This window comes from Oncorhynchus gorbuscha, linkage group LG15 (genome assembly GCF_021184085.1).
Source record: "Oncorhynchus gorbuscha isolate QuinsamMale2020 ecotype Even-year linkage group LG15, OgorEven_v1.0, whole genome shotgun sequence".
Lineage (NCBI taxonomy): Eukaryota > Metazoa > Chordata > Actinopteri > Salmoniformes > Salmonidae > Oncorhynchus > Oncorhynchus gorbuscha.
The window spans coordinates 63,684,018-63,700,821 of record NC_060187.1 but is presented as its reverse complement, the minus strand read 5'-3'; the positions used below and the strand labels follow the sequence as shown (position 1 = coordinate 63,700,821).

General features: G+C 40.3%; 2 protein-coding genes and 1 long non-coding RNA gene across 11 annotated transcripts in view; 1 reads left to right on the top strand and 2 right to left on the bottom strand.

Moving 5' to 3' along the window:
- The window catches only part of LOC123997718, a 33,264-nt gene extending 16,715 nt beyond the window's left edge, over positions 1–16,549 (top strand). For 3 of the 8 annotated variants that reach the window (XR_006832171.1, XR_006832170.1, XR_006832167.1), the window contains 2 exons: positions 11,761–11,828; positions 12,670–16,549. This is a non-coding gene — a long non-coding RNA (uncharacterized LOC123997718). The remainder of the gene's footprint in view (positions 1–11,760; positions 11,829–12,669) is intronic. The other 5 variants (XR_006832174.1, XR_006832172.1, XR_006832169.1 and 2 more) reach the window with 5 other exon arrangements.
- On the bottom strand, positions 1,529–13,156 carry rpz (rapunzel). Of its 2 annotated transcripts, XM_046302212.1 has the most exons (3): positions 13,077–13,156; positions 9,430–9,486; positions 1,529–5,011 (listed from the first exon to the last, which is right to left on the bottom strand). In XM_046302212.1, exon 3 carries the CDS (start codon positions 4,915–4,917, stop codon positions 4,234–4,236), a length of 684 nt encoding a protein of 227 aa, XP_046158168.1. In that variant the 5' UTR covers positions 4,918–5,011; positions 9,430–9,486; positions 13,077–13,156; the 3' UTR covers positions 1,529–4,233. The 2 variants fall into 2 exon arrangements, with proteins under 2 accessions (XP_046158168.1, XP_046158169.1); XM_046302213.1 differs by lacking the exon at positions 9,430–9,486 and having other exon boundaries at positions 13,077–13,149.
- LOC123997717 (protein rapunzel-like) lies at positions 5,585–9,419 on the bottom strand. Its single transcript, XM_046302214.1, is given in 3 exon segments — positions 5,585–6,430; positions 6,432–6,881; positions 7,493–9,419. Coding segments are annotated over 2 exon segments (636 nt in total). The 5' UTR covers positions 6,813–6,881; positions 7,493–9,419; the 3' UTR covers positions 5,585–6,175.
- Positions 16,550–16,804: the final 255 nt, after the last annotated feature.

The following is a 16,804-nucleotide window of genomic DNA, read 5'->3' as shown; positions in this document are numbered from 1 at the left end:
TTCACAAAATAGATGGCATCATAAAAAATATGAGCAAAAAAGACTACAAAATAAATACAAATACTGAGCTACTGTGCCTATAGAAAGTCTACACTCCCTTGAACTTTTTTCCCTAGAGATATACACAATCTACTCCACAAAGTTATACAAAAGTATTTTCAAATAATAATAATAATATGGCAATATCATAATTGGATGTGTATTTTTTATTAAAATGTGTGTACTTGTCCTACAGAAAAATAAAATCCCAGGGTTTTCAAAAGACTGAGATGAATTATTTTGATCCACAAACTGCCCAGTCTCTGCCGGTGACAACCATACCAATAACATGATGCAGCCACAACAATATTTGAAAATACAAAAGGATCAGCAACATTGCATTCACTCCATATTACTGGCCTGTATGACAAAGGGGGGGAAAGAAGCCTGTGTTTTAAAAAATCCACTCCAAATCATCCATTCTGTTTGCAACAAGGCCGTTAAGTAATACTGCAAGACAAAACAGCAAATAAATACACTTTTTGGCCTAAATTCAAAACTACATTGTGATGGCAGCTTGTCATCGGCAGGGACTGGTCAGTATGTCAGGATCAAAATAAATATTAATGGAGCAAAACCAAGGTAAAAAGTTTGAGAAAACCCCAACTCAATCTTCTGAAAACCTAACCCTGGGTTAAGGTTTTATTTTTCAGTGAGACAATTAGACACATTTTAATGCCAAAGACACACCAGAATGGCTTTCCAAGAGTTGTACCTGAGTGGTCTAGTCTCAGTCCTGACTTAAATTTGCATGAAAATCAGAGACAATATTTGAATATTGATGTCCATCAATGATTCCCAACCAAATGTAATGAGTTTGAGCAATGTTGATAAAACCAATGTATATATGTTGCCCTAAGAGTTGTGCAAAGTTGATGGAATCTTATTCCAAATGATTCACAGCTGTAATGGCTGCCAAAGGTGCTTCCACCAAGTATTAACTAAGGGGGGATGGAGACTTATCCAATTATGATATTTCAGTTTATTTTGTATTTATATAGAAACAGTTCTTATAACCTTCTTTCACTTTGAAAATGTTGAGTAGGTTGTGCAGATCTGTAGAAAAAAAAATCAAATTGAATCCCTTTTTAGTTAAAATTTTAAGGAAGCAAAATTGAAGAGGGTGTAGACTATATTGCATGCTGAAAAACATTTGTAAATTCTTATTTTATACTAATACAATTGCTCAGAGAATGAGATTTTGTTTAATAACAAGTCTCAAAAGAAGGGGTTAAAAAGGATATCTTTTTGCAGCTGTTTTCAATACTCTAGCACTCTCCCTTTGCGACGGTAACTAGCCTTTATCTAATTGTATTATTGTTATTATATTATTGTATAGACTTTTTCAAATCAAGGGTGCCAAAAATCATGGACCTGTCTGTATGTATTGCCCATCATCATCATTTTGAGATAAACCAAGTTAAAATGATAATACTTTTGTGAATTCCTCAAGATATTTTAATGCATAAAATCAATCTAATACAAGTGATATTTTACATTCAATCTTTATTGATAGTGCTGCATAGTACAACCAGCCAACAAAGAACATAACAAAAAAATAGGCTATGAAGTTTAGATGAGGAGCATATATTTTCAGAAAGCCCTAAAGTGGTAAATATATTCCCATCTATTAATTTGAACAGTACAGAATTATAACTATTTAACAGCCATACATCTCAGTTGAAACAATATGAAAGACAGGGACTGGTACCACAGAATAGCCATTCCGTTGAATATAGGGTTATGAATCACAGATATGGAGAGCTCTCTTGGATCTGTGAGTATAGACATGGCATCAGTAACACTGGAAATCTGAGTAGTGGGGTTAATAGCACAGAAGAAAGAGATCAAAACAAACAGCAGTGCTTTAGAGCACAAGAACAAATGAAGTAAAGAACAGAAAACATAACTTTGTGAACCCTTTCTTAGGCAAGACACAGTAAGGGGACACGGAACACGGACCACAGTGTAAGAGACACTGTTAGTCAGTTATGAGATGTTTCTTATCTAATTAAAAATTACTATCGACATTTAAGATGTATAAAATCCCGAAAACATCTACAAAACATCACCATAATGTATTTGAGTAAAAAACAAATATCTCTTACATTACTTTTGGTGTAAATTGCTTCAAAATATGAAAATAATATAATAGATTAAGTGAAAAGAAAGGGGGTCACAGAGCAAAGATAATTCCCCAGAAATCAAATTATTTAGGGTGTGTTCGTAATTTGTGCGCTCTGGGCCTTCATATATTTTGAGTGTTGTCAGATTCTCAATTTGTATATTCAGAGCCTTTCGCTCTTGGAGCGTTTAGAGGGCACAATGGACGCTCTGGCCGGGGAGTAGGGTTGATCTGAGCGTTCTGACCTCACAACGGCAGTCAAGCACTTAAGATAACTGGCTAAAGTTGGCTAGCTTGCTAGCTACTTCAAGACACAAATGAGAGAACACCCCACTCGTGTTGTGTAGAGTGTTGGTGACGAACTGTGCTGCTGGCAAAAATGTTCATATGTTTTCTTTGCAGATGTTTATTGACACAGGTCATATTCAATGGGTGTTGCGTGTTCGAAAATGAATCAGTTATTCTGCGCTATGACACACTCAGACGAGAGTGCCCTGAAATCGTAGTAGATGGCCAGAGTGAATTTATGAACGCAACCTTGGTAAAAACAAACAAACATTTTTGCAAATACTTAATTGATCTGTGATACAAGAAAACCCATAAGAGAGAAAGCACTTAAAGCTAATGTATACTTTGACCTTTTGTATTGTTGTGCGATTAGTTGTCACGTATAGTTTAGTGTAGTAACTGCACTTGGTTGGCTTACATCACACCCACCATAATGTGGTGTGTTCATGAAAACAAACAAATACCAAACAATATGGTTGAAAAAGAAACTAGTGTTTTTGGACAGTATAGTAGGCCGGTTTTGGTATTAAATTAAAACAGGCTACAAGTGTTTAGTGTTAGTTACAGTATGATTATCATTCCACTGACTTCATTATCCGGGCCAAAGCGCTTTGACAGACAGTCTAGTGTTTTTGTTGAATAATTATGGAAGCAACATAATGCTAGTGTTGTGTATGTGGGGGGTTGGGGGGTTAACTATAGGATCCCCGCCAAAAATACATTCTTAGATAACTCTGGATATTTGTTATCAGTTAGATTTTGGTTAAGTTAGATTTTACAGTGCATTATTTATCAATAGTTTTTTATGCTATCTCCAATTAAATGCTAAATAACAGTTAATTTAGCTGCAGATATATAGTTACAAATTACCTACAGTAATTAGTAAAGTAATACTAATTAACCCACTGTAAAGTCAATTGGTTTTGTATTTAGGCAATTGGCATGCTATGTTAATAGTGTCCACAGTATAGATCATGTTTTTATTTACTGAAAGTGCTAGGTTGCATCAGTGGCACTATTAGAATTGCATGGAGTATATATCTGTTAAAATAGATACCCATTATGGTGAATCTTACATTCACGCAACAGAATGAGCCTGTTCTCTGTGTCTCCCTCTAAATCACCAGCAAATACCAGCAAGAGAACATATTTTTTCAAAAGTGCTGAGCATTGTCAGACATTAAAACCACTCCATCTTGCTCTTTAGAAGATAGGAATGGCATAGTTAAATCTAATTGAGAGCCAGTCCAAATGTTGATCGTCAGACCGCTGTGTATGCAGGTTTCCATATCAACATTCACGTATATTATATTGGTCTGTTCATTGACTACTGCTGTGGATGAAGCTAATCACTAACTGTTTTCATTCAATTTACTTACCTCTAACTCATAGGTACCAACAGTGAATAGCCATGTGATCATTAAAGAATAATGAATCCACATCACATGAGGCTGAGGAGGGGAAAAGGGCTCATTATAATGGCCTGAACTGAGCATATGGAATGGCAAACACCTGGAAACTGTGTTTGATGTATTGGATACCATTCCACTAATTCTGCTCCAGTCATTACCACGAGCCCGTCCTCCCCAGTTAAGGTGCCACCAACCTCCTACGATCCACATTGATAGTCAATTAACTGGTTGAATAAATAGAGACGTTGTATACACAGCTGTCCTGGAGTAAGGAGAAAAGTGATGGGGGGGGTTCCTAGAGGGAATGTGGAGAGTCCTGTGTATGGAGGAAGGACAAGTAGCAGCCTCTACACCTCCTTCTCCTCTTCTTCACTTGCATTTCTGGAGGGCCTCCTGCATCCTCTCCTGCACGTGCTCCATCTTCTCGGTCCACTCGTCGCTGATGCCCTCCTCGTCGTCTCCGATGACAGCGGCGTAACCCATGAGGGCGATCAGGCCGATGCAGAAGAGGTATGTGAGGCGCGTGCACAGGTTCTCCATGGTGCGGCGGTCGCCCTGCGAGTGCTTCAGGTACACCTCCAGGATGGGCCGGCTGAACAGCTTGGGCTTGCCCACCACACCTTCGTAGAGTGTGTGCAGGTTCTGGTCGCCTAGGTCGTTGGAGTAGCTCTCCTCGAAGTCGACCTTCTTGCGCTCACAGTGCTCGGGCCGTGCCTCCACCATCTCCATAAACTTGCGGAACTGGTTGCGCAGGTTTTCCTCCACACAGCAGTACTGGCCGTCCAGCGTCTCCTTCTTGATCTGTAGCAGGGCACCGCGGTTCTGCTGGGACAGCTGGTCCAGGGCACGGTTGACAGAGCCAAACTCACGCTTCAGTGTCTGGATGTCCTCATCGTCCACGTGGTGCAGCACCACTCGGATTAGAGAACCGGCCACGCCAAAAATGGGGTTGACCACAGCCGCAGCAGATGAGATGGTGGCCACACACTGCAGCACCTTCACCAGGCCCTGTTTCAGCTTGGCCCTGTCCTCCACGATCTCCATCTCCGACATGATGGCAAGCAGGGGGTCACAACACAGAAGTCCAAACCAGGTAGTGCTTGAAAGGGTTTGGGAGGATGGTAGCTTCTGATTGAGAGACAGGAGTCTAAGAGAAAGAGAGAGAGTAGAGCAATCTATTGACAAGTTCTTAAAAAAAGAAAAGCGAATGTTTTAAACTCTAATAGTGTTACACTTAAGACAAAAAAGTATCTATATTGTTCCACACTACACAGAGTTAATGTTATACTTTCGAAAGTGTTTTTAGCTTTTTTAGGGGCGGCAGGTAGCCTAGTGTTTATAGCGTTGGGCAAGTAACCAAAAGGTTGCTGGATCGAATCCCAAAGCTGACAAGGTAAAATAAATCTGTTGATCTGCCCCCGAACAAGGCAGTTCTTCCCCGGAAGGCCAGAATTGTTAAAAAATAATGTGTTCTTAACCAACTTGCCTAGTTAAATTTAAAAATAAATATTTTTTTTTACACTCAATGAGTTTCTGTAACTCTGTAAATAGTTTGAAATGAACACTGGCCAACACTGTTGAAAATCAACTTCATCAGTATTTTGTACGCTTTGTAACATTCTCTGTGTAAGTGTTTTGAACCTTATAAAGTGGACTACATTTTATCACCATTGGTGTCATTTACATAACTCCATGTAAGAGCATAAAAATGAATAACAAGTGCAAAAAAAGCATTTATTTAGAAAAAGTCAAGCAAAAGTACACTTAATCGAAGGAAGAAAAAACTATGATATACAAGGTTACCATAAAGTATGCATTCAGACACATTTCTGAAAATAAACGACAGAGTTGGCAGTGGTAAATTGAAAACATGAGGGCTGAAGTGCAACACTGTATAATATTTTGCTATGATCAATCTAGATTTAATCCATTCCATTCATTGACAAAGAATATCGCCCACCACCCAAAAGGAAATTACTTTTCTTTTTAAATTGAGGGAAGAGGACTAGTCTCCAAACAGCTTTTAACCTTACAGGGATACTTCTGGATTTTGCCAATGAGGCCCTTTATCTACTTTCCCACAGTTAGATGACTCGCAGATACCCACAGACTTCCAGTCATTGCGATAATGCTAGTTAGCAGTAACTCACAAAATGACCTCTAACTTCCTTCATACTGGACACAGACATAAAAATGGTACCCATGAGTTCATCTGACTCTGGTGAAGTAGTCGAAGGGCCTCATTGCCAAAATCCCAAAGTATCCCTTTAAAGCCCTCATATGCCCACCCGACCCTGGGAGTGGATGAGGATCAGTTCCCCTCACACTGGGCCAGCGCCTCATCCATCTTGGCCTGAATCTTCTTCACCCTGGGGGCCCATTTCTCCCTGACCTCAACCTCATCATCCTCTGTGACCACCGTATATGCCATTAGTGTCATCAGGCCCATGTGAAAGACATTAGCCAGTCGGGAACACTTTTTCTCCATGACGTCTCGGTTTTGCTTGTAGTGCTCTAGGTACACCTCCAGCAAACCCCTTTGTTCAAAAGTGTTAATTCTCTTTTATGACACTGCTGTAGTATGTGTCTAGGGCAAGGGTATCCTTGTCTCTCTCATAGACTTCCTGGAAATCTTTCACGTAGCGCGCTCTTCCCTCAGGGTCGCTATTGAACTGTTTCACCATGGTGTTAAGAACGGAGTACTGGTGCTTGATATACTCCTCATACTTGCTGCACTTCTCATTGACCTCGTTCAGGTGAATCTGCTTCAGAATCTGCTGGTTTGTCTTGGAGATGCTTTCCAGCTTGGCGTGGATGTGGCCCAATTGTTGGGTGTCCAGGTCTTGGGTGAGGTCTTTGGCGACCAGGTCCTTTGTCACCTCTACCACTGCAGTGACCATGTCGAAGAGTGGGTTGATGGTGGAGGCGAAGGAGGAGACCTTCTCCATGCCTTATAGGATTATGACCACTGTCTCCTTGTCTATAGCTGCTGCTACACATACGACTTCACTGTCGTCCTAGAGAGAGAGAAGAGAGTATTTTAGTATTTACATCGCTCATGCCTGCAAGTCGTGCCAACTTTATTGCATTTCAATCATGTGGGGTGATTTGCTTTGACTTGTATTCAGAATATCCACAAAGCAGCCTCGTGAATCTTTGACAAACATGTGAGTGTGTACGCACATTCTGCAACTGCATCTGGAATTTAGCTGAATAATAATAGAATATTGTCGTACAGCTGAAGAACAGATTACAGTCTGCTCTTTGAACATCGGCTGACTCTCTACAACATTGGGACACAACATTATGCCCCTTATTTTTAACAAACAGAACATTATAAGTATTCTGCTGCAGCCAGTGGCAGATGGTTGCTGTCCAGTTCTGAAACTGGAGTTTAAAAAACCTTATATGTCACACATTAGATGGAAATGAATACTCTTCTCAGAGTATTGATGAATGTACCATTTTTTATGCAATCATTGGAAGGGATTACGTCTTTTGATATCAGTGCGTTCTACAACTAGCACTATTCAATCTGAAATTGTGCCGAAAAAAACATGTTATTGTGCTTGATAAATTCAATATCCATTGATTCAATCTAAAATTATGATTAGTAATCGAATCTTACCTGAGACAAGTCGGAAGCTGTTCCCCTCCTGGTTCTGTAGTAGTGCTCTTGGTAGTTGTGGTTCTGTTGTAGTAGTAGTAGTAATAGTTATAGTGGTCTTAGTATTGTGGCCCTGTTGTCTCTGAACTAGCAGCCTTTACATCCATCTGTAGACCTTGGCCAGTCCTCTGTGCCATGTAAGGGCAGGGTGTGGGAGTGGCTCATGTATACACAATGCTGATTGGGTTAAGGGAAAAAGGCTACTCTTCAATCCACTTTTGATTGGTTCACTATCCCATGGCTGTAGTGTCGAGTGATGCCAACTTCCATGGAAATCTTTCATGAATGTGAATGGAACTAGAGAACTGAGGAGTGACAATGACAAAGTGCTAAAAGATTTTTTAAATATTTGGTGTTTTCTTTGGCTGTGTCTTCAGAAGGTTTACATGGAAATTATCTAGAAAGTTATGATGCAACTGCACACACAAAGAGCTACTGAGATGAGGGTGTCCACGGTTGCTGTCTCAAGACAGCTACTAATGTAGCACATGGGGGATATGTAAAACATACTCCTCACCCTGAAGTCTCCCCACTTTGTGCCACCATATAGCTAGCTTTTTGTGTGGCGTGATTGGTAAGACGCTTCGGGCGGGTGGTCACATGTACTAGAAAACAAGAGATCCTGGGTTTGAGCCTCTGTGTGAGCCGAATCAGGAAGTGGTACTCGCTAAGCAAGAAGCGTGACATCCATTATACTAACACCAGTACCACAGCTGTCGTGCAACTGATACCCATTGTCAGCTAAGGAGTTCACAGAGGTATAGCAACAGCTAAAACAAAACTGTACACATTGCAGTAAGTTTACATAAAACAGAAACATAGGTCAAATTGTGAACACTTTAATCAAAGTGGAGGTGATATGTAGGCTACATTAAGAAGTGTCAGAGTCTTTGTATCATTGTTGTGAATAAAATATCTAAGTAAAATTCTGTATCTTTAAAATTCTGTATTTGTATCTGTTGACAGGTGAGTGGAGGAATTGTAATGGCTAACTCCTGGTCTGTGACTCAGATGCCTATAGTGTCCTTTCAATTTCCGGTTGATATTGGACAGCAGTGAAGGTGTTAACAGCCATCTCTGTCAGTGAAACCTAAACCAGTGTGCTGCTAACAGCTTTGCTTCCTCCACTGTCCCTGCATCCCCTTACTGGGCTCAAACCAGTGGCGCTCTAATCGCAAACACACGCGACCGCCCTCCTCGACAACTTACTAACCAGTTGCTCTATAGAAAATGATCGGATACGATAGCACCATTGGCGACATTTAAGCTAGTTATGTGGAGTAAGCGCATGTCACTTTCTTACCTCCATTACATTAGCATAGCAGCCCTCCTTTCGGTATTTCAGCACAAGGCCGATGTGAATGTGCCTTTATGGAGGGGACTGGTAGCTCTAGTGAGGAAGTGATACCTTTTGAGTGGTAGTTAGAAGCAATGGACGCTAACAGCCACTGGGCGGGACACAGTCATACAGAGAAGCAGAGATGACAGAATATCTGAGCTCGGTCTTGGTGAAAGAGAAACCTGTTGTGGGGCAGCACGGTTGACTTAAACTGCAGTGTACTACATCAAAGACACTATATGATGCCAGATGATACAAGTGCACACAAAAAAAAACTACTGGGATGAGGGTGTTCACTGCTGCCCTCAACCGTACCACAGCTATCGAGCAACTGACACCCAGAGTTGTAGCAACAAACAAAATAATGTTATACACATTGCAATAAGTTTCCATAAAACATCCTTATTATTTGACAGAAATGTAGGTCAAATAATTAATGTAGGCAATACTAAAAAGTGTCAGACACAGCCTTTGTATTATCCTAGTGAGTAAAATAGCTAAGAAAAATTTGTAAAGAAGTATTTGTAGCCGTTGACAAGTGAGTGGAGGATTTGCTTACGTTGGAGGGTTTGACAAGCTCCTGGACTGCGACTTCGGGCTCTGATCGATGTGACGCCTAAAGAAAAAGACCACATCCATCAAGATTTGGGGAAAATATGACTGCATCTGTGCACAGCTAATAGTGTTCTTTCAATTTCTAGATGAGATTAGACAGCATTTCTCTACAGCCTTTCATGCAGTTTTTAAAAGGGCATCACATTGCAGAGACACTGTATTTGTCAGTGAAGGAGTTAACAGCTATCTCTGTTAGCATAGCAGCCCTCCGTTCAACACTTCAGCACCACGCTGCTTTGAATGTGCCTCTAAGGAAAAGACTGATCGCTCCAGTGTAGCTGTGATATCAGCGCTAGCAAGCGAAATGTGGAAGTCGTGCCCCTCAAGTGGTGGTCAGAACCAATGGAAGCTAACATACACTGGGCAGGACTGAGTCATACAGAGAAGCAGAGACGACAACAGACTGAGCTTAATCTTGGTGGGAGAGAAACCTGTACTATGGCAACACAGTTGCTTAAACTGTTGTGTACCACATCAAAGACACTACTTTACATGAAGTGAAATGATTTCACGGTGCTAATTTAACCTGCATGAGTTGAGTGAGAGTGATGGACGTTTTCAAAGATCGGCAGTTGTTTCCAAAGGTGTACCTGGATCACTGCGACTGAAACTGAGGTGGCTTAAAGGTCAAATGCTGGGTCATCTCTTCCACATGTTTGAAATACAAAATACAAAAGATGTTGTTGTTGTTTTTTTTAGCTGCGTTTGTCTTCAGGTGTGGGTTCACATGGACATGATCTTGAAAGTTATTATATGATGCCACATGATGCACACAAAGACCTACTGAGATGAGGGTGTCCATGGCTGCGTTTCTGTTTTTCAGCTGCTAACAACAGTCACACAGCTGTCGTGCAACTGACTCCCATTGTCAGCTGTTTCTAAGGAGTGCACAGACGAGATGTAGCCAAAATAATAGGGGGGGGGGGGCTACTCTTCAATCCACTTTTTGTTGGCTCTCATGGCTACTGCTGCAGTAGAACATACAGTAGCTACAAACCAAAACAGAAGTCTAAAATCTGGAGTAGCAGTGGCATTTGGCAGTGAAGGAGTTAACCATTTTCTCTTTAGGCATAGCAGCCCTCTGTTCAGCACTTCAGCACCAGGCCGATTATGAATGTGCCTCTATGGAAGAGACTGATAGCTCCAGTGTAGCTGCGATAGCAACGCTAGCAGGCTAATTGAGGAAATCATGCCCTTCGAGTGGTAGTTTGAAGCGATGTGCGCTAACAGCCACTGGGTGGGACACTGAGTCATACAGAGAAGCAGAGACGACAGACTGAGCTCAATGTTGGTGGAAGAGAAACCTGTTGTAGGGCAGCACGGTTGACATAACTATAGTACTACAGCAAAGACACTACTGTACATGAAGTTAAATCATTTCACTGTGTTCTAGTGGAGGAATTCAGAAGCTAATTTAACTTATAGGATTAATGTCTGAGAAGTGATTTCTCATTCTTCACAGTGGTACTTGTGCTCATGTTCAACTATGTTACAGAAATGCGTAATTATAGACTAAGGTGTTTTTGAAAAAGCACAGACTTAATGTACCAAAGTCACGAGTTGAATTCACAGATATCAGACTGAGAGCGGTGTCAAAGTGAGAGCCTGCTCATAATCTCATTTTTAGTCACTCACCTCATTGAGTGCAAATGGCAGGATAGGAATGCCTGCTGAGACCACAGCCACTACAAACATACACCCCAGTTGTGGCATTACAACAGTGGCTAAATGTACATGGGTTCTGGCAGAGATTCACCCACATGTACAGGTGGAGACAAGGGTTTATCAAGAATTGAGGCACTGCACACTATATAGTGTGAGGAACACCCAGGTTGCCTGTTTGTCTTTGGTCAAATTCACTCTTTTCTGCCTGAATCTACCAGAGGGGGCAGTAATTCTACTTATTTTTATGTGGGGAAAAAAACTCAAGTCAGACTTCAGCACCAACTATATGGACTGCGTAGCAATGTCTCTCCAGAGCACGTTTTAACCCTTTACATTCAGGCAAATATTGGTTAGTGGGTTTGGATAGGATGGTATTTAAATTAATATGGGGGAAAGAAGGCACTTGAAAAAGAAGCAAATGGGGAGATAGCAGCTTAAAGAAATCTGATTAAAAGCCCAGTTTTCATGAGAATATGATCTGGCTTTCGGTGCTCCTTACCACACCGGTGAGACAACATATGTCACTTTCTGAGATCTGAAATATATCTATGGATACAATTTCTAATTCATTTGTGTAATTATTTCTCTTTTTGTGTCTTTCCCTTTACAGATAACACCGCATCTGAGAACGAACGTGTTACCCATCACCCCCGACTCAACCCAATACAGCGTTGAAAAGTAGGTCATGAAAGGGTTAATTGTTCTCTTTAACCTGGGGGCCATTTTTTTTTTTAAACTACAAAAACAACAAGGAATTAAGTAAATTAAGAAACTATTACAGACATTTTCACATTAATACTCTGTCTATCATCATCACAGAAATGCAAGCAAGCGGCAGTGTAATTTAACCCTTTGTGCAAATTAAGCCTGTGCTTAACTGTTCCTCCCAATCGAATGCTTTATAACTGGTGGTTTCAATTCTACCCATCCCATAGTAAACTGTGTTTGTACACAGTAGAAAAGTGTATGTATGGAAAAGTTTATGTATATGGGCTGTCAACCCAATATGTTATTTCAGGGAAACAGCTGACCAGGCCCCAAGGCCCGTTAAACTAATGTCTCCCTTTCAGGTTAACCGATCACCACTGTGCTACTGTATAGCTGAGCCTTCAGAGATTCAGAACACTGCAGCACTCCCTGTTTGAAGCAGTTAGTCTAGGCCCATGTCCTGTAACCTCAAATACCACCATTATTTCCAAAATAATTAACTTAATTCTAAGTTAAAGCTGGTCATTTGTATTCAAACAACACATTTTGCCTGAGCATGAATGCAAACAAAGCAGTTGCGATGGTGCTTCAATCAGGAAGTGGGCAGTTACTCTCACCACTCTCCCTACAGTGGAGCGGCCATCTTTACAGCTCTCTAAAAAAAAGCACATAGCAGAGCAAGCTAACTAAATTCTACATGTTCTCACACTAAAATCTTTGCGAAGTTTACCATTTGCATGTTTGCTCTTTATTAGAATAATTGTCTGTCTCTTATTGTTCAATCATGACATCTTCCCATCTTTCTTTACAGAGCACAGACTGTGAGGCAGTTTGGGCACTTCCCTTTGGACAACAGCCCTGAGACCAATATAAATCTGACAATAACTGACTAATTAACACAATAGACAACAATACAGTTTCTTCCGGAGTTTTACTGACTTTGTGAGTACTAAATCCAACCAACATCTCATCTGCAGTAGCATAGAGCCAGCAAGCTCCCTTCCCTTCCCAGCTATGGCTCCCCCTAGCCGTGCTTCCATATTTCCTTGTTTATGCACAGCATAATGGCCTGACCCTCCCTTCTCTATAACATTATACAGACACTACCTAGCACCTGAAAACCTAAATTTCTCTAGATATATTTTGAGATTAGAGTCTCTATATACCTCATATTCATCCAATGGCACCCTAAACATAGTGGAACAGAGCTTTTCTTACCTTTACAAAGTGCCTCTCTCTATACCTCTCTCTCTCCAAAGTCCCAACCTCGATAGCCTCCTTCTTCTTCCCAGAAATCCCTGCAAAAGGGGCACTTCCATGTAAGTTGAATGTGTAGGGGTGCTCATTTTGGACTCAACCATTACTGTAAAATACAGAAGGCCCCAGATGCTCAGAAAGGGCCTATTTGGGTACATAGTCCCACAGGCGCCAACATGTCCCTTTCAAATGGTATGACACTGGCCCTATAGTAAATAACCGTCCCCTAACTCCCTCTGTCCTCCCCCCCAATGGCTTTCACATCATATGGCCCATCCACCAGTCATACAGCCAATGCAGAGAAGCAATTGTAACTTGCTGCACAAATGAGCTCTCAGAGAGATTCCACTGGGTTTTTGTGGATTCACCAAGCCTTAGGGCCTCTTAGAGCTGCCCAAAATCATTGCTAGGGGATATTTTGGACACACAAAGACCCCTTTTTATTGAAACAGACCATTTGAATGCAGAGGAAAATATTATGGTGTGAATATGATGCAATCAAGCAAAAAGAGAACACTGTCTCCAAGTGTCCCTCTCCAAAAGTGCAGAGATGTATCCACTGGGACAAGGAGCTTTCCACTCACACAACGAGAAGGTCATTAAGATCCTTAAGTTTAAAATGTAATTTTTAAGAATGTTTTTCTTCATATATTACTAAACACATTATAATTTTAAGGTGTGGCGGATGACAAATGCCAATTTTGGGGTCCGCGCTTTGAAAGCCCAACAGGTAAGCTCACTAATTGACAGGACACATTGCAGTGCATAAGGTAAGTACTTCATTCTTGTTCAAAACTATATGTATATACTTAAATAAAATATAATTTTTAAATATTTTAAGATGTAATATATCAATGGTGTATCATCTCAAACTGAAATTATACATATTTACCATATATTCTACAATATACACCTACCACTTTATTATAATATTTTATTCAGCACTAGCCTACAGTTGAGAGCATGATCCTGAAACAAGATAGCATGCTAATGTTTTTAAAATAAACTTATCAGAAAATGAACAAAAGATAGCCTAGCTTTTTAAGACTTGACTGAACCAAATTTGATATAGCCTACCTGAATAAGCAGCTATATATCAGGATCTGACAGTAGGCATCATCAAGACATGAAATGAGTATGCTTTCAAAATTGCCAAAGTAGAAGTGGTGTGAAAAACAAATGCCAGTACTTGGTTTCCTGCGAGTCCAGACGTGAGATGATCTTTGTCCTAAAACAATAAGCCCCCAAACCAGTCGTCAACTGCCCAAAGCAACAGCAGATCAATCCAAACCTTCAGTATCAAAATACAGCGTAAAACGTAGTCTCATTTTAAAACCTTGAATAACAAACGCCTAAACACCTGCCCAGAACGAATATCGGCACTACAGCACAGATATGCTATTTAAAATGAATCATGTATTCGTAAACAATGTTAGATTATATTTAATCGAATAACAATGAGACACTAGGTACATTCAGAATATGGAGACAGGCTTCAGCGCAGGATTGGAGATGTCAGCTGCTGGCGCGCGCCTGTCGCTTTTGTTCACGAGAACAGCCGCAGCTGTCTGACTAGAATAGAGCACATTTGTGAGCGGAATAAGAACAAATAACAGAAATGAACTGGTCATTTATCTGAACAGTAGCCAATAGCCATGGTGGTAGTAAGCTTCATATTTTAGTTGTCTGTCGGCGGGTTGAATGCGTAAATATTTACATGTAGGCCTACACAAACCTGGACGTTGCGAAAGATGGACGCCCTTGTTGATGGGGGTTTGTTTGCAGACAGGCAGACCATTGCATGGGCTACAAGGGAAAAGCTAACCTTACAGGGCATATGATTTGAGCATTTTACATTTTAAACCATTCCTTCTAGCTACCTAAAGTTGAATTGTACATAAGGGATTAATGCAAGGCTAAATGTCGCCTTTCACTACAAGTCGTAACACATATCAATAAAATCAATCAATATCTGCGGTGTAACAGTATCGCATTCCCATAATGATATGAGGCAGTGCAGAGCAGGCTATGTGGCTACGCTATGTTCTGCGTGCGTAAAACACGCGCCAACGTCACAACGCTTCTACATAGGAACAGAGCATATGGATGAAATACAGTAATACAGTCATGAATTAATGCCTTCACTTTTGTTTAATTAATGTTCTTTATAATGTTGTAATGTTTGAATATCTGTATTATTTATCAGGGGCGTCATGGACTCCAAAAATCTGAGGGGGCACAAAGTATGTGAGGATGGCTTGGGGGTGGTCAGGAGGTGGGCTTGGCTCCTGTTCATTCATATTATTCATTAAACATATGTTGTCTTGCTACAGCCATAATCCTTACGCTTAATTCTATGTTAAACACTTTTGTTTTTCTGCATATCTAAGGATACCTTTTGAGCTGTCTGTATACTCCTGATTAGTGGTTATTCTTTAAAGAAACTAAATATGCTTCTCTGCATCTCTGCTAAAATGTGGGTAAAATATTGAAAGGAATGTGGGTCTTATTCAGTACATTTAGTTATTGCTTGCTTTTCTAAAGTCTACCAATCTTGCCAGCAGGTATGCCAGCGAAGATGATAGTTAGACAAGCTAGCTACTCTAACTTGATTGATTGCCTCAACCTATCTGGGATAGCTAAAGCCAACATCAAATTGCTAGGTGGCTAGTAGTTTTGAATTGAATTGTTTTATTAAATTCAGATTGTGTGTCACTTATCTACACAGAATACCCCATAATGTCAAAGTGGAATTGTGTTTTTAGAAATGTTAACAAATTAATATAAAAAATAAACTTGAGTCAATAAAAGTATGCAATCTTTTTGTAATGGCAAGCCTAAATAAGTTGAGAGGTAAAAATGTGCTTAACAAGTCACATAATAAGTTGCCTGGACTCGATCTGTATACAATGATACTGTTTAACATGACTACCCAATCTCTGTACCTCACACATACAATTATCTGTAAGGTCCCTAAGTCGAGCAGTGAATTTCAAGCACAGATTCAACTACAAAGACAAGGGGGGTTTTCTATGTTTTGCAAAGAAGCGCACATGTTGGAAAATGTTTTTAAAGCAGACATTGAACATTGTGCAGTTATTAATTGTACACATTAGATGGTGTATCAATACACCCAGTCACTACAAAGATACAGGCACCCTTCTTAAATCAGTTGCCAGAGAGGAAGGACACCATTCTTGGATTTCACCATGAGGCCAATGGTGACTTTAAAACAGTAACAGAGTTTAATGGCTGTAATAGGAGATAACTGAGGATGGATCAACAACATCGTTACTCGGCAACAGTAACATAAATTACAGAGTGAAAAGAAGGAAGTCTGTTCAGAATAACAAATATTCCAAAACATGCATCCTGTTTGCACTAAAGTAATACTGCAAAAAATGTGGCAAATACATAAACTTTTTGTCCTGAATACAAAGAGTTATGTTTGGGCAAATCCAACACATCACTGAGTACCACTCTTCATATTTTCAAGAATGGTGGTAGCTGCATCATGTTATGGGTTGGAAAGAACTAGGGAGGTGTTTTTTAGGATAAAAAGAAACTGAATAGAGCTAAGCACAGGCAAAATCCCTGAGGAAAACCTGGTTCAGTCTGCTTTCCAACAGACACTGGGAGACAAATTAAAATCTCTACAGGACAATAATCTAAAACACAAATATGTACTG